At 43.5% G+C, this 22,117-nt stretch overlaps 1 protein-coding gene across 1 annotated transcript in view; it reads left to right on the top strand.

Moving 5' to 3' along the window:
* LOC139375716 (RNA binding protein fox-1 homolog 3-like) overlaps window positions 1–22,117 on the top strand; it is a 677,315-nt gene that overhangs the window by 591,192 nt on the left and 64,006 nt on the right. The window contains exon 6 of the mRNA XM_071117526.1: window positions 9,279–9,425. Within this exon, the coding sequence (XP_070973627.1) occupies window positions 9,279–9,425 (147 nt within the window). The remainder of the gene's footprint in view (window positions 1–9,278; window positions 9,426–22,117) is intronic.

Genomic DNA, 22,117 nt, shown 5'->3' with positions numbered 1-22,117 from the left:
GTCCATCATTTATGTTCAAATAGCTCCTTTTGTTAGTTTCAAGAGTCAGTATATTTGAGTTTAACCATTACATTTGTTGTAATATTTGTTCGATCTTTTCAGGAGGATAAAAACTTAAATTGTAACCATATTTGTATGGCTTGTTTAAGAAAAGGTGATACTCTAAACAACATTTCATTTTCAATTAGTTGGAAATGAGAAGTTGTAATCTGTATAAAGGCAAAAAAATGAATTTTTGAACAATGGATGAGGCTTTCTTAATCCACTGGAGAACCATTTGGGGTTTAATTATAACTTATGGATGAGTGAAGCGTTTAGTGAGAGGTTTAAGATTTAATATTTCATCATTTTTGCCCTCCAAACCTATATTCATTATGTAAATAGGCACATATAATTTTGTCTGGCTTAGCATTCCAAATAAAATGGTTTTTTTTTGCTCATTTGTTTAAAAAAATAAGTTGTCTGGAGTAGGCAGCTAAATTAAAGTAATCCAGGCAATTATACTTATATATTATATATATTATTATATTATATTACATTTTAGTCGTGCTTTATCAAACACTGTTTCAAAATCTGCTATGAAGACCAGGCCTGGTATCTTTGATGTTTCATAATGTTCAATTGTTTCAAGTAATTGTCATGTATTATCTCCAATAAATCATCCATGTAAAAAACTGTTTGATCAGGATGAACAATATCTGGTAAAACCTTTTTAATACTATGTGCTATGCATTTTGTCAGGATTTTTGCAGCAATACATTGAAGTGTTAGAGGCCTCCAGTTTTTAAAATAGACTGGATCTTTATACATACCACCTGGGTCCTGTTTAAGTAGTAATGAAATCAGACCTTGTTGTTGAGTACCTGAAAGTCTACCGTTTTTATTGGAGTAATTAAAACATGCTAATAATGGATCTTTGAGTACATCAAAAAAGGTCTGATGTCCCTCTTCTGGTATACCCTCAAGCCCTGGTGTTTTTCCACACTGAAAATATTTAATTGCCTCAAAAATGTCCTATTCCGTGAGTTGGCCTTCACACAGGTCTTTCAGTTTATTTTACATTATTAATATTGTTTTATGAGGAAAGAAATCCTTATAGTTAACATAATTCAGTGGAGATGGAGGAGACTGAGAATAAAACATATGCTTAAAATACTTGCTTCCTCTTTTCATATCCTTTGGTGAATCATAGTGACTCCATTTGTAACGAGTTTCTGTAAATTCTTTTTGGTAGCATTTTTCATCCAAATTGCTTTATTTTTTAAATACTTTAAACTTGATCGTTCTTGAATAAATAACCTATGTTGTGCCTCTAAAAGCACATTTAAAAGTGTCCCATACAATAAGGGGATCTGCTGTACCTATGTTGTGCAGAAAATAAGTCAGTTATGAATTATTTTGTCTTAGTGAAGAACATATTGTCATCCAATAGGCTTTGATTAAATTTAGAGTTCTATGGAGGCCAATTAGATGGTGGTCCGATCACATTCTGTCTCCTACTAATATATATATTTTAAACTTTTTTGATGCCAGCAAGAATGAGACCAGGAAGTAATCAAGATGGCTACAGTAGCTTGATAAAGCCTCCTCCATGTATATCTCACTAGGTCAGGGGTTTTCAGCCTCCATATATCCACTAGTTCTAATGTATCCCTGATATTTGTGATCTCCTTAAGAGCATGAGGGTGATAATTTGTCGAATGATTTCCTTTACGATCCTTTGAGGTACTTAAAACCGTATTATAATCTCCCACCATAATAATAGATACATTTGTTGCTCATGAGCTAAATAGATTATTATACATAGTTTCAAAGAAGAGCTGATCATCATTATTTGGCCCATTTAGATAAATTATACAGATATCTCTCTACTTTACTCAGTTCATCTTTGCCTCGATCCTGACTAGTCTCTCAGTCCCTTCCACTGAAAAACATCCCCACAGCATGATGCTGCCACCACCATGCTTCACTGTAGGGCTGGTGACAGGTTTCCTCCAGATGTGACACTTGTCATTCAGGCCAAAGACTTCAATCTTGGTTTCATCAGACCAGAAAATCTTGTTTCTCAGGGTCTGAGGGTCCTTTAGGTGCCTTTTGGCAAACTCCAAGCGGGCTCTCTTATGCCTTTTACTGAGTAGTGGCTGCCGTCTGGCCACTCTACCATAAAGGCCTGATTGGTGGAGTGCTGCAGAGATGGTTCCCCTTCTGGAATGTTCTCCCATCTCCACAGAGGAACTCTGGAGCTCTGTCAGAGTGACCTCCCTGACCAAGGCCCTTCTACCCCAATTGCTCATTTTGGCCGGTGGCCAGCTCTAGGAAGAGTCTTGGTGGTTCCAAACTTCCTCCATTTAAGAACGATGGAGGTCACTGTGTTCTTGTGGACCTTCAATGCTACAGAAATGTTTTGGTACCCTACCCCAGATCTGTGCCTCGACACAATCCTGTCTCGGAACTCTATGGACAATTCCTTCAACCTCACGGCTTGGTTTTTATTCTGACATGCACTGTCAACTGAACCTTATATGGACAGGTGTCTGCCTTTCCAAATCAAGTCCAATCATTCGAATTTGCCACAGGACTCCAATCAAGTTGTAGAAACATCTCAAGAATGATCAATGGAAACATTATACAACTGAGCTCAATTCCGAGACTCACAGCAAAGGGTCTGAATACTTGTCAATAAGGTATTTCGGTTCCAAATTTGCCAAAAATTGAAAAACCTGTTTTCGCTTTGTCATTATGGGTATTGTGTGTAGATTGTTGAGAAAAATAAATAATTTAATTAATTTTAGAATAAGGCTCGAATGCACTGTATGTAGGTGTGTTAGTCTGTGTGAGAGGGTGGGTCTCCTCCCGGGGGATGGACACAACTTACAGACAAACCAGACAGACAAACAGACAGGCAAACCAGACAGATCGACAGACAGACAAACAGACAGACAGACAGACAGACAGACAGACAGACAGACAGACAGACAGATCGACAGACAGACAGACAGACAGACAGACAGACAGACAGACAGACAGACAGATCGACAGACAGACTGGCAGGCAGGCAGACAGACAGACATACAGACAGACAGACAGACAGACAGACAGACAGATCGACAGACAGACTGGCAGGCAGGCAGACAGACAGACAGTTCGACAGACAGACAGACAGACAGACAGACAGACAGACAGACAGACAGACAGGCAGGCAGGCAGACTGTGCAGTGTTCCGGTGGTGACAGACAGCAGAGGGGAAGCCTGGGTTGGTTGTCTGGTTGTGATGATGATGTTCTCTACAGCTACAGAGGAGATGGGGAAAGCACAACACACACACACACACACACACACACACACACACACACACACACACACACACACACACACACACTTTATATACACAAGTATGTGAACACCCCTTCAAATTAGTGGATTCGGCAATATCAGCCACACCCGTTCCTGACAGGTGTATAAAATCGAGCACACAGCAATCTAATCTCCATAGACAAACATTGTCAGTAGAATGGTCTTACTGAAGAGCTCAGTGACATTCTACATGGCACCATCATAGGATGCCACCTTTCCCACAAGGCAGTTTGTAACATTTCTGCCCCGGTCAACTGTAAGTGCTGTTATTGTGTAGTGGAAACATCCTACTGTAGGAGCAACAACGGCTCAGCCGCAAAGTTCTATGGCCACACAAGTTCACAGAACAGAGTGCTGAAGCCCGTAACGCATCTGTCCTCGGGTTGCAACCCTCACTACCGAGTTCCAAACTGCCTCTGGAAGCAACGTCAGCACAAGAACTGTTCATCGGGAGCTTCATGAAATGGGTTTCCATGGCCGAGCAGCCGCACACAAGATAACCATGCGCAATGCCAAGCATTGGCTGGAGTGGTGTAAAGCTCGCCGCCATTGGACTGGAGCAGTGGAAATGCATTCTCTGGAGTGATAAATTACGCTTCTGTTTCAGGATGACAATGCCCCCGTATATAAAGCGAGATCCATACAGAAGCCAGGCCTAATCGCCCAACATCTGTGCCAGTCCACACTAATGCTCTTGTGGCTTTTTTTGTGGCCAAACTGTAACCCGGACGACGCTGGGCCAATTGTGCGCCGCCCTATGGGACTCCCAATCCTGGCCGGGATGTGATACAGCCTGGATTCAAACCAGGGACTGTGGTGACGCCTCTTGCACTGGGATGCAGTGCCTTAGACCGCTGCGCCACATGAATGGAAGCATGTACCCAAAGCAATGTTCCAACTCCTAGTGGAAGTCCTTCCCAGAAAATGCCCATGAATTTGGAATGAGATGCCGATAAGCAGGTGTCCACATACCTAATGGTCATGTAGTGAAGCTCGGCATGTGGTGAGCTTGAGGTGGAGAGCCATAGGCCTTGTTTTGTGTGAATCCTTTCAACGGGCATCCAAACTCCCTGCATTCAAACAGATACATTGTTTTCCTCTGCTGAGGGAGAGAGAGAGGGAGAGGGAGGGAGAGGGAGGGAGAGGGAGGGAGGGAGGGAGGGAGAGAGAGGGAGAGAGAGAGAGAGAGCGAGAGAGAGAGAGAGAGAGAGAGAGAGAGAGAGACTTTTAATTACTTCCCAACTCCACTTCTCCTCACAGGAGAGAAGCGAGGGAAGGAAGAGCAAGGGGAATGAGGGGGAGGAGAGGAGGGAGGCAGAGAAATGGAGTGTTCTATGAGACAGATGTGACGTGTGCTAGCTGCAGTGTAATTAACATGCAATTAACACTAATTAAGGAGGGGGAGGAGAGGGGTGAGGCCCCTGAATATGTCTCCATAGTTGGGGGGGTGCAGGGTGCAGGGTGGGGGGGTGGAGGGGGAGGGATATAAGTGTTAATGATGAGGGAAGGAGAGATTGAGAGATGAGGAAAGATAGGAAGGGTTAGGGCAATACTGTAGGTGATGATCAGGGAAAGGGAGGTTTGAGAGAAGTGGGAGGTACGTTTGAGTGTGTTGTGGCTAGGGGAAGACTGTGCTTTATCATGCTGCTCTTCCAGTGTCTGCCACCCTCTGCTGATCGATATGGCCACTTTGCTGTTAAACACTCAACACACACACACACACACACACACACACACACACACACACACACACACACACACACACACACACACACACACACGTAGGGCCGTGGGGGTTTGGTGCTGTATGGTGCAGATGGATGGCCACAGACAGAGGGGTAATTGTCCCAGCTGTCCCCTCTCTCCCCCTCCTCTCACACCTCTCCCTTGGTAATGTAAAGGGGCAGGACTAACAGCCCATAGGGTAGGGGTAGGCAACTAGATTCAGCCACGGGACGCCTTTTGTCGGAGCGGATGGTTGGGGAGTTTACAATATAATTATAGTATTTAATACAGTGAAAATTGATCACAAATAATCCCTAAACCAGATTGTATTTAAAAATAACAATAACATCATACCTTGACAACATTGAGACACGATCACGTCTGGATTTTTCGTGGGAATATTTGGGAACAGATTAAAGTCATTTTTTGCTTAATTAATGTTGATTTTATGGGCTTTTTCCCCACAAAAGTTTGGGGGCACCAAAAACATTATTGAGGGTCGGTTTTGGCCCACAGGCCGCCTGTTGCCTACCCCTGCTACAGAGTATCTGTCATGGCTCCAAACAAACACGCACACACACACAGGCAAGCATCGGGATAGACCTCAATTATCACTTACACTCTTTTTACCTCCCTCTCTATCTCTCTCTCTCTTTTTTCCTCTATCTGTCTCTCTCTCTCCTCCTCTCTTTCATATATTTCTCTCTCTCCCCCTCTATCTGTCTGTCTCTCTCTCTCCACCTCTCTTTCATATATTTCTCTCTCTCCCCCTTGATCATTCTCTCTCTCTCTCCATTCTTTCATATATTTCTCTCTCTCCCCTATCTTTGTCTCTATCTCTCCTCCTCTCTTTCATATATTTCTCTCTATCCCCCTCTATCTGTCTCTCTCTCACCCTCCTCCTGTATTTGTAAATGGAGCTGCCTTCAGCATTTCTCTCTCATTGATTGTGCTGTAAACCTTGAGATGTAATCATTCTAATGCATTATGTCCAACTCCTCCTGAATGTTATCCTAACGCATTATGTCCAACTCCTCCTGAATGTTATCCTAACACATTATGTCCAACTCCTCCTGAATGTTATCCTAATGCATTATGTCCAACTCCTCCTGAATGTTATCCTAATGCATTATGTCCAACTCCTCCTGAATGTTATCCTAACACATTATGTCCAACTCCTCCTGAATGTTATCCTAATGCATTATGTCCAACTCCTCCTGAATGTTATCCTAACGCATTATGTCCAACTCCTCCTGAATGTTATCCTAATGCATTATGTCCAACTCCTCCTGAATGTTATCCTAATGCATTATGTCCAACTCCTCCTGAATGTTATCCTAATGCATTATGTCCAACTCCTCCTGAATGTTATCCTAATGCATTATGTCCAACTCCTCCTGAATGTTATGCTAATGCATTATGTCCAACTCCTCCTGAATGTTATCCTAATGCATTATGTCCAACTCCTCCTGAATGTTATCCTAATGCATTATGTCCAACTCCTCCTGAATGTTATCCTAACGCATTATGTCCAACTCCTCCTGAATGTTATCCTAATGCATTATGTCCAACTCCTCCTGAATGTTATCCTAATGCATTATGTCCAACTCCTCCTGAATGTTATCCTAATGCATTATGTCCAACTCCTCCTGAATGTTATCCTAACACATTATGTCCAACTCCTCCTGAATGTTATCCTAATGCATTATGTCCAACTCCTCCTGAATGTTATCCTAATGCATTATGTCCAACTCTTCCTGAATGTTATCCTAATGCATTATGTCCAACTCCTCCTGAATGTTATCCTAATGCATTATGTCCAACTCCTCCTGAATGTTATCCTAACACATTATGTCCAATTCCTCCTGAATGTTATCCTAATGCATTATGTCCAACTCCTCCTGAATGTTATCCTAACACATTATGTCCAACTCCTCCTGAATGTTATCCTAATGCATTATGTCCAACTACTCCTGAATGTTATCCTAACACATTATGTCCAACTACTCCTGAATGTTATCCTAACACATTATGTCCAACTCCTCCTGAATGTTATCCTAATGCATTATGTCCAACTCCTCCTGAATGTTATCCTAACACATTATGTCCAACTCCTCCTGAATGTTATCCTAATGCATTATGTCCAACTCCTCCTGAATGTTATCCTAATGCATTATGTCCAACTCCTCCTGAATGTTATCCTAATGCATTATGTCCAACTCCTCCTGAATGTTATCCTAATGCATTATGTCCAACTCCTCCTGAATGTTATCCTAATGCATTATGTCCAACTCCTCCTGAATGTTATCCTAATGCATTATGTCCAACTCCTCCTTAATGTTATCCTAATGCATTATGTCCAACTCCTCCTGAATGTTATCCTAATGCATTATATCCAACTCCTCCTGAATGTTATCCTAACACATTATGTCCAACTCCACCTGCTTCACTCACTCACTCACTCACTCACTCACTCACTCACTCACTCACTCACTCACTCACTCACTCCCTCTCTCTCTCTCTCTCTCCCTCTCCCTCTCCCTCTCTCTCTCTCTCTCTCCCTCTCCCTGATAATGGCACGTTTACCATCTGATAGGATTAACCCGCATTCTGAATTGGTAGTTAACATGTGGTAGGATTAACCCACATTCTGAATTGGTAGTTAACATGTGGTAGGATTAACCCACATTCTGATCTGGTAGTTAATATGTGGTAGGATTAACCCACATTCTGAATTGGTAGGTAACATGTGGTAGGGGGTGAGGACAGTCTGGGTACCAGTCTGTTTAGCTGTTATCCTACTCCTTGCCCCTCCTGTCACGCTAAACATCTTTGGCATGTACAAGGACTGGAATGTTAGCTAAACAGACTGGTTCCCAGGGAAGGTCCTTCAGAGGAGGCTGGTGGGGGAGGATTAATACCTTTAATGGAGTGAATGAAAAGGTTTTAACGAAACCATGCTTCAAGCCATCACTATGAGCTGATTTAAAGTGCCACTAGCCACCACTGGTTTCCTCTCAATTGAACTCCGTTTCCCAGGGGGTCGTGTGTCTGTCTTATCTCAGGGCCAGTTTAGAGTGGTCACCCGGGTGTTGGTAACAGGGATCCCCGTCGTCACGGTTACTCTGATAACAATGAAGTAAATGGCGGTTGTCACGGCGACACCTTAAAGGGCCATCAATCCCTGCGACCTGGAGAGCATCGCTGCCACTTTCTGCCCGTAATGGACAGATGATCACATGGGTTCTGGGGGAGAAGAGGAGAACTGGAGTGTATCCCTCGCACTCTAGCTCTCTCCCCTCTTTCTCTCTCTCTCTCTCTCTCTCTCTCTCTCTCTCTCTCTCTCTCTCTCTCTCTTTCTCTCTCTCTCTCTCTCTCTCTCTCTCTCTCTCTCTCTCTCTCTCTCTCTCTCTCTCTCTCTCTCTCTCTGTGTCTCTCTCTCTTTCTCTCTCTCTCTCTCTCTCTCTCTCTCTCTCTCTCTGTGTCTCTCTCTCTCTCTCTTTCTCTCTCTTTCTCTTTCTCTCTCTCTCTCTCTCTGTTTGTCTTTCTTTCTCTCTCTCACTCTTCTCTCTCTCCTCTCTCTATCTGTTTGTATAATACATATAGTAGTGCAGACATGTTTAAGTTGTTAAATCTGTGTCCACTCCTCCCAGACAGCTTCCTAATCTCCTATGTCAGGGGAGCAGAGAGAATGCCAACCGACATTCATACCTCACACTACACTATGACTAAGACATAGTCTGCGTCCCAATTCATTTTAGAGTGCACTAATTGAACAGGTCCCATAGAGGAGTAGGGTGCCGTTTGTGATGCACCCTACAACATTATTCACACACTCTTAGAACGACAGATGCGTATTTAATATGAAACATGTCTTTATTATTTAAACCATCACGTTTCAGGGGAAAACAGTGTGAGTCATACCTAGTGGAGAATCATATCCCTCTCACACTCTCACACTCAATCAATCAATCAATCAATCAATCAATCAATCAATCAATCAATCAATCAATCGTTCTCTTTCTGTCAATCCCTTTTAGACTTGATTGATCTTCCTCTCCTTTCTGTCTCCCTCAGTTGATCCTGAAACTCTCCTCTACCTCCACCCTATCCGTTAATCTTTTTTTTTTACAATAATCCAGATGTTTGTTTAGCTAGGAACTAATGTTTGTCGCGTTGTGGTCTGTGTTTTCCTGCAGCAGGCAGATGAGGTTGCGCAGACGGAGGTCTCCCATCAGCTCCACCTGCAGCAGTGTGATTCGTCAGAGAAGCAGCAGCCCAAACGGTTACACGTCTCCAACATCCCTTTCCGCTTCAGAGACCCAGACCTCAGGCAAATGTTTGGGGTGAGTAGCTAGCTGTGAGAAATCAGGCTCACCTGAAGCCGAGAAAGCATCACAAACACCTAACTTCACCCGTACAATACCAAGGTTTCCCAGCACACAGGCCAACTATAGTAACGCTGTTGGTCTACATACCAGTCGTGTCCTCAGTGTTCAGAATACACAGACCTTTATAACAAAACACCAGTGTTGAGTCGACCATGTTTCAATCATCTCATTCTCCCCTGATTGTGTTTTGTGTGAGCCGTAGCTCTACAGGTACATCAAGTGTCACTTTAGAGATCGTCCTGTCACCATTAAAGATGTATGGGCCCCGTCACACCTTTTAGAGAGGGGGCCTAAATGATTCACCTTCTAACCTCTACATACCCTCTCCTCCTCAAATTAGGGAGAGATATGAATGTTTCATCTCCTGGACCTCTATAGGGCCGTCGTCCTTAACCACTCCTTGGAGAGAGAGAGAGGACATGTCACAAGGCCTGTTTGAATTCCCAAGACTGTTCACCCTGTAGCAGTTCTCAGAACAGAACACTGTTCAATCACAGGACTGTTCTAGAATTACAGTATGATTCTAGAAATGTAGTTTTATTCTCTGCTTTGTGAAAGGACGAAGTAAGTATCTGACCCTGTAGCAGTTGTTCGCGGCAACCTGTTCTTACTTATTTAATAATTTTTGTTCCTGGAGGAACTTAGGACTGGCCCGTACTATAGATCTCTAACCCTGCTGGTCTCAGGCTGTTTCCTTCACTTCTGGCCTTACAGCCCAATAGGCATCTTGTACCCACTCCTATGTACCCACTCCTATGTACCCACTCCTATGTACCCACTCATATGTACCCACTCCTAACTACCCACTCCTATGTACCCACTCCTAACTACCCACTCCTATGTACCCACTCCTAACTACCCACTCCTAACTACCCACTCCTATGTACCCACTCCTAACTACCCACTCCTAACTACCCACTCCTAAGTACCCACTCCTATGTACCCACTCCTATGTACCCACTCCTAAGTACCCACTCCTATGTTCCCACTCCTATGTACCCACTCATATGTACCCACTCCTAAGTACCCACTGCTTGGGGCGGCAGATAGCCTAGTGGTTAGAGCGTTGAACAAGGAAGTTAAACCCACTGTTCCCCGGTAGGCCGTCGTTGTGAATAAGAATTTGTTCTTAACTGACTTGCCTAGTTAAATAAATGTTCAATAACAAGTAGTACCACCTACTGCAACTCAGTCATGTTGTTTAAAATGCCAACAAAATGACCAAGAAGTCCCCATAGAGCACAGAGTCAGTTAGCTTCTCTCTCCCACATAATGTTAGATGATAAGAAGAAACAGAGAGACGGAGTACACAGAAGGGAGATAGTGTGAGTAGAAGAAACAGAGAGACTGGGAGTACACAGAAGGGAGATAGTGTGAGTAGAAGAAACAGAGAGACTGGGAGTACACAGAAGGGAGATAGTGTGAGTAGAAGAAACAGAGAGACGGGGAGTACACAGAAGGGAGATAGTGTGAGTAGAAGAAACAGAGAGACGGAGTACACAGACGGGAGATAGTGTGAGTAGAAGAAACAGAGAGACTGGGAGTACACAGAAGGGAGATAGTGTGAGTAGAAGAAACAGAGAGACGGAGTACACAGAAGGGAGATAGTGTGAGTAGAAGAAACAGAGAGACTGGGAGTACACAGAAGGGAGATAGTGTGAGTAGAAGAAACAGAGAGACGGGGAGTACACAGAAGGGAGATAGTGTGAGTAGAAGAAACAGAGAGACGGAGTACACAGACGGGAGATAGTGTGAGTAGAAGAAACAGAGAGACGGAGTATACAGACGGGAGATAGTGTGAGTAGAAGAAACAGAGAGACGGAGTATACAGACGGGAGATAGTGTGAGTAGAAGAAACAGAGAGACGGAGTACACAGAAGGGAGATAGTGTGAGTAGAAGAAACAGAGAGACGGAGTACACAGAAGGGAGATAGTGTGAGTAGAAGAAACAGAGAGACGGAGTATACAGACGGGAGATAGTGTGAGTAGAAGAAACAGAGAGACGTTGTATACAGACGGGAGATAGTGTGAGTAGAAGAAACAGAGAGACGGAGTATACAGACGGGAGATAGTGTGAGTAGAAGAAACAGAGAGACGGAGTACACATAAGGGAGATAGTGTGAGTAGAAGAAACAGAGAGACTGGGAGTACACAGAAGGGAGATAGTGTGAGTAGAAGAAACAGAGAGACGGGGAGTACACAGAAGGGAGATAGTGTGAGTAGAAGAAACAGAGAGACGGAGTACACAGACGGGAGATAGTGTGAGTAGAAGAAACAGAGAGACTGGGAGTACACAGAAGGGAGATAGTGTGAGTAGAAGAAACAGAGAGACGGAGTATACAGACGGGAGATAGTGTGAGTAGAAGAAACAGAGAGACGTTGTATACAGACGGGAGATAGTGTGAGTAGAAGAAACAGAGAGACGGAGTATACAGACGGGAGATAGTGTGAGTAGAAGAAACAGAGAGACGGAGTACACAGAAGGGAGATAGTGTGAGTAGAAGAAACAGAGAGACGGGGAGTACACAGAAGGGAGATAGTGTGAGTAGAAGAAACAGAGAGACGGAGTACACAGAAGGGAGATAGTGTGAGTAGAAGAAACAGAGAGACGGAGTATACAGACGGGAGATAGTGTGAGTAGAAGAAACAGAGAGAATGGAGATAGTGTGAGTAGAAGAAAGAACGACAGCGTGAGCGAGAACATAAACAAACAACATGCCATGCAGAGAGAGAGAGAAAGATCAACCCATGGTGTTTGTTGCTCTACAGCACATATGTCAGAGTCAAGGCCCGCGGGCCACATCCGGCCCGCAAGAAGGTTTTTTACGGCCCCTGGGATGATCTTGATTTATTATTAGAACCGGCCCGCAGCAAGCCGGCAGCCCGCAGATCTTTTACACGCACCAATACTACATTTCCCACAATGCAAAGGTGACGCACCGAGCAGTAGGCTGCTTCATTTCAATATTTATTGGCACAGCAGTCGTCAGCATCACAGTAAAATTAACTTTCAGATACCCATCAAAAATGGCAAAACGGAAGGTGGATACTGAGAACCGGGGGTTTCAAACAAGGTGGGAGTCGGAGTATATGTTCACGAAGGTAGCTGGAAAACCTGTGTGTCTTCTGTGTGGAGAAAGTGTGGCGGTACTGAAAGAGTATAATCTGAGACGACATTATGAAACGAAACACGCGGACACACACGCGGACGCAACTGTCAAGGCCAGTTTTATTTTGGCAGAAGAGATCGCTAAATCAGCCCGGCCATTTACGGAGGGGGATTTCATCAAAAACTGCATGATTAAAGTTTGTGACGAAGTTTGCCCAGAAAAAAGGCAACTCTTTTTAAATGTGAGTCTGAGCAGAAACACCATTGCCGAGAGAGTAGACCAGTTGTCCATCAATCTAAAAGAGCAGCTTGTGAAAAAGGGAAAAGATTTTATTGCATATTCCTTGGCTGTGGATGAGAGCACCGACATTTCTGACATTGCCCAGTTGTCAATTTTCATCCGCGGAGTGGACTCCAACCTAAGCGTGACAGAGGAGTTTTTGGCTTTACGTCCTATGCATGGCACAACTACGGGGCATGATTTGTATGAAGAGGTGTCAAGATGTGTAAATGAGATGGAGCTGCCTTGGGAAAAACTCGTGGGTTTGACAACCGACGGAGCACCTGCGATGTGTGGACACAGGAGCGGACTGGTGGCGAAGATACGGGAAAAGATGCAAGAGGAAAACGCGACAGGTGAGCTGACAGCTTATCATTGTATCATACACCAGGAAGCGTTGTGCGGTAAAGCCTTGAAAATGGAGCATGTAATGAGCATCATCACGCGCACAGTTAACTTTATCAGAGCCAAAGGTTTGAATCACCGCCAGTTCAAGGCATTTCTGACGGAGTTAGAAACGGAGCATGGTGATTTGCCTTATCACACAGAGGTGCGATGGCTAAGCCAGGGAAAGGTGCTTCAAAGATGTTTCGAGCTGAGGAGATTTGTCTGTTCTTGGACAGCAAAGGGAAAGACACAACACAACTCCGAGACGAAATGTTTCTGTGTGAAATGGCTTTTCTGTGTGACATTACGAGTCATCTGAATGCAATAAACTTGCAGCTGCAGGGTCGGGATCGTGTCATCTCTGATATGTACAGTACAGTGAAGGCATTTAAAACCAAACTGACTCTGTGGGAGACGCAGATGCGGAAAGAAAATTTGAGCCACTTTCCCAGCTGCCAGACCATGAAAGAGAAGCTCTCTACCAGTGCGTTCCCGAGCACACAGTTGGCTGATAAAATAGGTATGCTTGCCGCTGACTTTCGACGCCGATTTGCTGACTTTGAAGCACAAAAAAGCAGGTTGGAACTGCTCGGTAACCCATTTGCTGTTGACGTGGAAAGCTCACCACCAAACCTCCAAATGGAGTTGATTGACCTCCAATGCAATGATGCACTGAGGGCAAAATATGCGGCAGTGGGTGCTGCGGAGTTCGCCCGTTTCCTCCCCGGCACAATGCCCCAGCTGCGCATCCAGGCTGCTCAAACGTTGTCTATGTTTGGCAGCACATACCTGTGTGAACAACTGTTTTCTTTGATGAACCTGAACAAAACATCACACAGAAGTCGACTTACTGCTGAACACCTCCACTCAATTCTGAGGATTTCTTCAGCTCAGAGCCTTACCCCGAACATTGATGAACTTGTGGAAAAGATGGGACACCACCAAGTATCACCCTCAACCTCAAACAAGTGAACATTACTGTGCAATCACATATTTAGAGTTTTTACTCAGTTCAAGTTTAAAAGTTAAAATTTAATATTTGTTTTCACTGCATGTTACTTCTCCTTAAACAAAGTGTTGTTTTTGATTAATAGATTTTTGCACTTTATTTTTTTGTATTTCAATCCAATTATATTTTAAAAATATTTCAGTTGAGTGGATGATAGAAAATTGCTATTATTGTTTTTTCTTTGAAGTAAATTTAGCCCACTTTTGCTAAAATAGAAAATATAGTCTACTGATGGTGCCTTGAATACCGGTTTCTTTCATTTAATGTTCATGTTATGGGGATATTTATATAAAGGAAATTTGTCTTTTGTGTCTGTTGAAAATTAAAGATTACTGACAGAGCCATAAGAAAATATTGCTTTATTTATCTGATCATATTGTAATATATTTGTTAGGTTTTCAGTAGGTTCAATTAGGTTCACTAGACTATATGCGTCATTTAAAAATTTTTCAATGAACATTCGAACAGTCCGGCCCTCGTCTTGTAGCTGATTTTTTTATTTGGCCCTCCGTCCATTTGACTTTGACACCCCTGCTCTACAGCTTGTTAAAAGACCTCTCTTTATACAGTACATTGTTACTAATGGCAGCCAATACATATAGTCTACTACACTGTAACATTTAAAACAATAACAGGCTGGATATTTCTCCCTTCTCCTGGTTCTCAAATGGAGCCGAACATTTGCTCCCTTTCGACCAGGACTTTGTTCCATGGCGAGCAGTGCCTGTCCCCGTGGCCGTGCCCAGAATCGGAGGCCTTGATGTGGAGAGAGGTAGAGGAGATGGAAGGGTCCCGCAATGGAGACACGATTAATGGTGTTCCTCAGCACTGTGGTTAAAAGGGACTTTATCCTCATTAGGTGTGTGTAGGGTGACAGGATCCAGTCAGGGACAGATTTGGTGTGTGAGTGTGTGTGAGTGTGTGTGTGTGTGTGTGTGTGTGTGTGTGTGTGCGTGTGTGTGTGTGTGTGTGTGTGTGTGTGTGTGTGTGTGTGTGTGTGCGTGTGTGTGCGTGTGTGTGTGTGTGTGTGAGTGTGTGTGTGAAGCCTGGTACTCTAACTCCCCAGTAACCCTCCCCGATCACTTAGTGAAGTCTCCAAGGCACTGAGTTCTGCACCACAATTAACCAGAGACACTGAGAGAGGAGAGAGGAGCGAGGGATTAGAAGAGACAGACAATCTGGGAGAATTCACTACAATCAGCGATGCTCAGAATGCGTCTTACCCTGTAGTCTGAAGGACTACACTGACACAGACCCTGAAGAGGAGGACCGGGCTCGGACAAGTCCAAACAGAGGTGCATTTTTTGCCCTTTTTTTTTTGTTGTACTTTAGACACTTGGAAACTCGAACCGTCCAATCAGGTTCACGGGAAAGTTAAGGCTTGAAAAGTTACTTCTTTTTTTTTTTGGGGGGGGGGGGGATTCGATACTTCAGTCACAGACAAGGCAGTTGAGTGGTTTGGTTAGTTAGTTAGTTGTGGTTGTTCAGTTGTCTCCAGGGTGGTGGGACAGGATACGAGGGACATGTCATCTTGTCAGAGTCCACACACACACTCACACACACACACACACACACACACACACACACACACACACACACACACACACACACCCTCCTCCCCTTTGTCGATGGTCCAGTCTCAAGGATTGATCGTTGTGGGCAGAGCTGAAGCACTGTGGCCCAGATTCCATCAGGGCTTTGCCATCCCCGCAATGGGCTCCAGTGCAACTCTCTCCCATTGCCTTAAAATGCAGCAATGAGCGACTGGCTCAATGTGCCATTACGACTCCGTTTGAGCACCACCACAATGCAAACAAAGGCAATAGCCAGGCATTATATTGAATTGAATTTCTTTCCATTATAACAGAAAGGGGATATTGGAACATTATAGAGAAAGCCAAGCAATGGCGAGGCATCGCAACACGCGAGGAGGTTATAATCAGGGGAACACAACAATTGAAAGCTTCCTTTTAACGGTCCTTATTGTGACAATTTAGGTCCTCATCAGGAATAAAATGAAACCGACATCTCAGAAGAACTCTTAGCTGCGTCGTCGGGTGCTACTGTACATAAAGAGAAATGAATACAAAGAAAATAACTAAATGGTTTCATTAGCCAACCTTATTTTATTTTAATTCATAATTAGAGAAACACATTTAGGAGGAAATTAAAGCGATGAGTGTGAGGGCTTAATGGTAGACTGGTAATTGGGATTCAAAGCACCTTTTCACGGATTCAATTCTCTCATTCTCACAACGACGTGTCGGAAATCTCTATTCTCAATGTCCCAAATGGAAAACTATTTTAGTTGTTGTTTTACATTTCAAATTTAACCTAACTACTTTCAACCAAATGCATATGGGCCCTAGTAAAAAGTTGTGCACTACATAGGGAATAGGGCCCAGGTCTAAAGTAATGCACTATATAGGGAATAGGGCCCAGGTCTAAAGTAATGTACTATATAGGGAATAGGGCCCTGGTCTAAAGTAATGCACTATATAGGGAATAGGGCCCTGGTCTAAAGTAATGTACTATATAGGGAATAGGGCCCTGGTCTAAAGTAATGTACTATATAGGGAATAGGGCCCTGGTCTAAAGTAATGTACTATATAGGGAATAGGGCCCTGGTCTAAAGTAATGTACTATATAGGGAATAGGGCCCAGGTCTAAAGTAATGTACTATATAGGGAATAGGGCCCTGGTCTAAAGTAATGTACTATATAGGGAATAGGGCCCAGGTCTACAGTAATGCACTATATAGGGAATAGGGCCCTGGTCTAAAGTAATGTACTATATAGGGAATAGGGCCCAGGTCTAAAGTAATGCACTATATAGGGAATAGGGCCCTGGTCTAAAGTAATGTACTATATAGGGAATAGGGCCCAGGTCTACAGTAATGCACTATATAGGGAATAGGGCCCTGGTCTAAAGTAATGTACTATATAGGGAATAGGGCCCAGGTCTAAAGTAATGCACTATATAGGGAATAGGGCCCTGGTCTAAAGTAATGTACTATATAGGGAATAGGGCCCTGGTCTAAAGTAATGTACTATATAGGGAATAAGGCACAGGTCTAAAGTAATGTACTATATAGGGAATAGGGCCCAGGTCTAAAGTAATGCACTATATAGGGAATAGGGCCCAGGTCTAAAGTAATGCACTATATAGGGAATAGGGCCCAGGTCTAAAGTAATGCACTATATAGGGAATAGGGCCCTGGTCTAAAGTAATGCACTATATAGGGAATAGGGCCCAGGTCTAAAGTAATGTACTATATAGTGAATAGGGCCCAGGTCTAAAGTAATGCACTATATAGGGAATAGGGCCCTGGTCTAAAGTAATGTACTATATAGGGAATAGGGCCCAGGTCTAAAGTAGTGCTCTATATAGGGAATAGGGCCCTGGTCTAAAGTAATGCACTATATAGGGAATAGGGCCCAGGTCTAAAGTAATGCACTATATAGGGAATAGGGACCTGGTCTAAAGTAATGCACTATATAGGGAATAGGGCCCAGGTCTAAAGTAATGCACTATATAGGGAATAGGGCCCAGGTCTAAAGTAATGTACTATATAGTGAATAGGGCCCAGGTCTAAAGTAATGTACTATATAGTGAATAGGGCCCAGGTCTAAAGTAATGCACTATATAGGGAATAGGGCCCTGGTCTAAAGTAATGCACTATATAGGGAATAGGGTGCCTTTTGGAACAGATCCCATCGCTTACCTCAAATATATCACAGAGGGCTTGAGACCTCCCTGCATGCATTGCGGCCTCCTTTACCATTAAATAATTAGATAGCTCTCTCAGAATATCGGAAACTCCTAAACTATCCAACAGGGAAACTCCTAAACTATTGGACAGGGAAACTCCTAAACTATTGGACAGGGAAACTCCTAAACTATTGGACAGGGAAACTCCTAAACTATTGGACAGGGAAACTCCTAAACTATTGGACAGGGAAACTCCTAAACTATTGGACAGGGAAACTCCTAAACTATTGGACAGGGAAACTCCTAAACTATTGGACAGGGAAACTCCTAAACTATCCAACAGGGAAACTCCTAAACTATTGGACAGGGAAACTCCTAAACTATTGGACAGGGAAACTCCTAAACTATTGGACAGGGAAACTCCTAAACTATCCAACAGGGAAACTCCTAAACTATCCAACAGGGAAACTCCTAAACTATTGGACAGGGAAACTCCTAAACTATTGGACAGGGAAACTCCTAAACTATCCAACAGGGAAACTCCTAAACTATCCAACAGAGAAACTCCTAAACTATCCAACAGGGAAACTCCTAAACTATCCGACATGGAAACTCCTAAACTATTGGACAGGGAAACTCCTAAACTATTGGACAGGGAAACTCCTAAACTATTGGACAGGGAAACTCCTAAACTATCCAACAGGGAAACTCCTAAACTATTGGACAGGGAAACTCCTAAACTATCCAACAGGGAAACTCCTAAACTATTGGACAGGGAAACTCCTAAACTATTGGACAGGGAAACTCCTAAACTATTGGACAGGGAAACTCCTAAACTATTGGACAGGGAAACTCCTAAACTATCCAACAGGGAAACTCCTAAACTATCCAACAGGGAAACTCCTAAACTATTGGACAGGGAAACTCCTAAACTATTGGACAGGGAAACTCCTAAACTATCCAACAGGGAAACTCCTAAACTATCCAACAGAGAAACTCCTAAACTATCCAACAGGGAAACTCCTAAACTATCCGACATGGAAACTCCTAAACTATTGGACAGGGAAACTCCTAAACTATTGGACAGGGAAACTCCTAAACTATTGGACAGGGAAACTCCTAAACTATCCAACAGGGAAACTCCTAAACTATTGGACAGGGAAACTCCTAAACTATTGGACAGGGAAACTCCTAAACTATCCAACAGGGAAACTCCTAAACTATCCGACATGGAAACTCCTAAACTATTGGACAGGGAAACTCCTAAACTATCCAACAGGGAAACTCCTAAACTATCCAACAGGGAAACTCCTAAACTATCCAACAGGGAAACTCCTAAACTATCCATCAGGGAAACTCCTAAACTATTGAAACTCCTAAACTATCCAACAGGGAAACTCCTAAACTATCCAACAGGGAAACTCCTAAACTATCCATCAGGGAAACTCCTAAACTATTGGACAGGGAAACTCCTAAACTATTGGACAGGGAAACTCCTAAACTATCCAACAGGGAAACTCCTAAACTATTGGACAGGGAAACTCCTAAACTATCCAACAGGGAAACTCCTAAACTATCCAACAGGTAAACTCCTAAACTATTGGACAGGGAAACTCCTAAACTATCCAACAGGGAAACTCCTAAACTATTGGACAGGGAAACTCCTAAACTATCCAACAGGGAAACTCCTAAACTATTGGACAGGGAAACTCCTAAACTATCCAACAGGGAAACTCCTAAACTATCCAACAGGGAAACTCCTAAACTATTGGACAGGGAAACTCCTAAACTATCCAACAGGGAAACTCCTAAACTATCCGACATGGAAACTCCTAAACTATTGGACAGGGAAACTCCTAAACTATTGGACAGGGAAACTCCTAAACTATTGGACAGGGAAACTCCTAAACTATCCAACAGGGAAACTCCTAACTATTGGACAGGGAAACTCCTAAACTATTGGACAGGGAAACTCCTAAACTATCCAACAGGGAAACTCCTAACTATTGGACAGGGAAACTCCTAAACTATCCAACAGAGAAACTCCTAAACTATCCGACATGGAAACTCCTAAACTATTGGACAGGGAAACTCCTAAACTATCCAACAGGGAAACTCCTAAACTATCCATCAGGGAAACTCCTAAACTATCCAACAGAGAAACTCCTAAACTATTGGACAGGGAAACTCCTAAACTATTGGACAGGGAAACTCCTAAACTATCCAACAGAGAAACTCCTAAACTATCCAACAGGGAAACTCCTAAACTATTGGACAGGGAAACTCCTAAACTATCCAACAGGGAAACTCCTAAACTATTGGACAGGGAAACTCCTAAACTATCCAACAGGGAAACTCCTAAACTATCCGACATGGAAACTCCTAAACTATTGGACAGGGAAACTCCTAAACTATTGGACAGGGAAACTCCTAAACTATCCAACAGAGAAACTCCTAAACTATCCAACAGGGAAACTCCTAAACTATTGGACAAGGAAACTCCTAAACTATCCAACAGAGAAACTCCTAAACTATCCAACAGGGAAACTCCTAAACTATCCATCAGGGAAACTCCTAAACTATCCAACAGAGAAACTCCTAAACTATCCAACGGGGAAACTCCTAAACTATTGGACAGGGAAACTCCTAAACTATCCAACAGGGAAACTCCTAAACTTTTGGACAGGGAAACTCCTAAACTATCCAACAGGGAAACTCCTAAACTATCCATCAGGGAAACTCCTAAACTATTGGACAGGGAAACTCCTAAACTATTGGACAGGGAAACTCCTAAACTATTGGACAGGGAAACTCCTAAACTATTGGACAGGGAAACTCCTAAACTATCCAACAGGGAAACTCCTAAACTATTGGACAGGGAAACTCCTAAACTATCCAACAGGGAAACTCCTAAACTATTCGACAAGGAAACTCCTAAACTATTGGACAGGGAAACTCCAGAATGCTGTTTTTGCTTTCATATTCCAAATTCCAAATTCCAAAACACCAGGCTTCAGGTATACAGTATCAATGAGGTTTTGTCCCAAGTCAGTTCCTGAAAACGTTTGTTAATTCTGATTTCCAAGGAGCACTTGTATACAGCATGACACAGAGAGCCGGGATGGCTTCCACTAGACACCAGCTGTGCCCCAGTCGCTTCAGAAGCCTGTTCATTTTGCACCACACTGAGAGAAACAGGCTAATATAATATCCCCAGTGCCATCGCTATGTTTAATTAATAACCAGGCACTTAGAGAGGGTCCTTACAGTCACTCTCCTGGAGCTAGGGTCTAAAATGAATCCTTACTGTAGCATACACACACACACACACACACACACACACACACACACACACACACACACACACACACACACACACACACACACCCCAAAGAGGGTTCTTTCCATCCCAGTCCCAGAGTGGCTCTTAAACAAGTCGTTACTGTACATCACACACACACCTCCCCCCAGACACACACACCCTTGGCCCAGGTGTGTGTGTGTGTGTGTGTGTGTGTGTGTGTGTGTGTGTGTGTGTGTGTGTGTGTGTGTGTGTGTGTGTGTGTGCGTGCGCGCGTGGACAGTGCTCCTGTATATCTGTGTGTGTGTTTCTCTCAAGAAGTGAGACGTACATCAGGGGTTCGCTAATGGACTTTTAATGATACCTTCCTTCATCTACCTAATCACCTCTTCTAGAAGCCGCAGCCTTCCAGGTAGAGCCCCCATCCTTCCATCATGCTGCAGCAGCCTTCCAGGTAGAGCCCCCATCCTTCCATCATGCTGCAGCAGCCTTCCAGGTAGAGCCCCCATCCTTCCATCATGCTGCAGCAGCATTCCAACAGAACAGGGAATCATGTCAGTCGGAAGCTACTGACATTCTATTCCATAAGGCTCCATTCCATCCCGCTTTCTCGGATCTTCCACCAGTTGGACTTTCAGATTGTGTGCAATTATAACTCCTCCATGTAATTTACAATAACAAATCAGTGTAGAGATGAACATATGAGCAGTAATGGTATCAGAGGGGGATAGATAGGACAGCTAAAGCTTCTATTGTAGTCTCCCCTTGAGGCCAATTCATTAGTGGGCTGATTAAAGTTCATTTACTATAGTGTTTATTTAGTCATAGAAGACTGTGTCATTAGCCTGTT

This window comes from Oncorhynchus clarkii, chromosome 20 (genome assembly GCF_045791955.1).
Source record: "Oncorhynchus clarkii lewisi isolate Uvic-CL-2024 chromosome 20, UVic_Ocla_1.0, whole genome shotgun sequence".
Taxonomy (NCBI): Eukaryota; Metazoa; Chordata; class Actinopteri; order Salmoniformes; family Salmonidae; genus Oncorhynchus; species Oncorhynchus clarkii.
The sequence above is the reverse complement of the archived record's forward strand: the minus strand, read 5'-3'. Positions and strand labels throughout refer to the sequence as shown.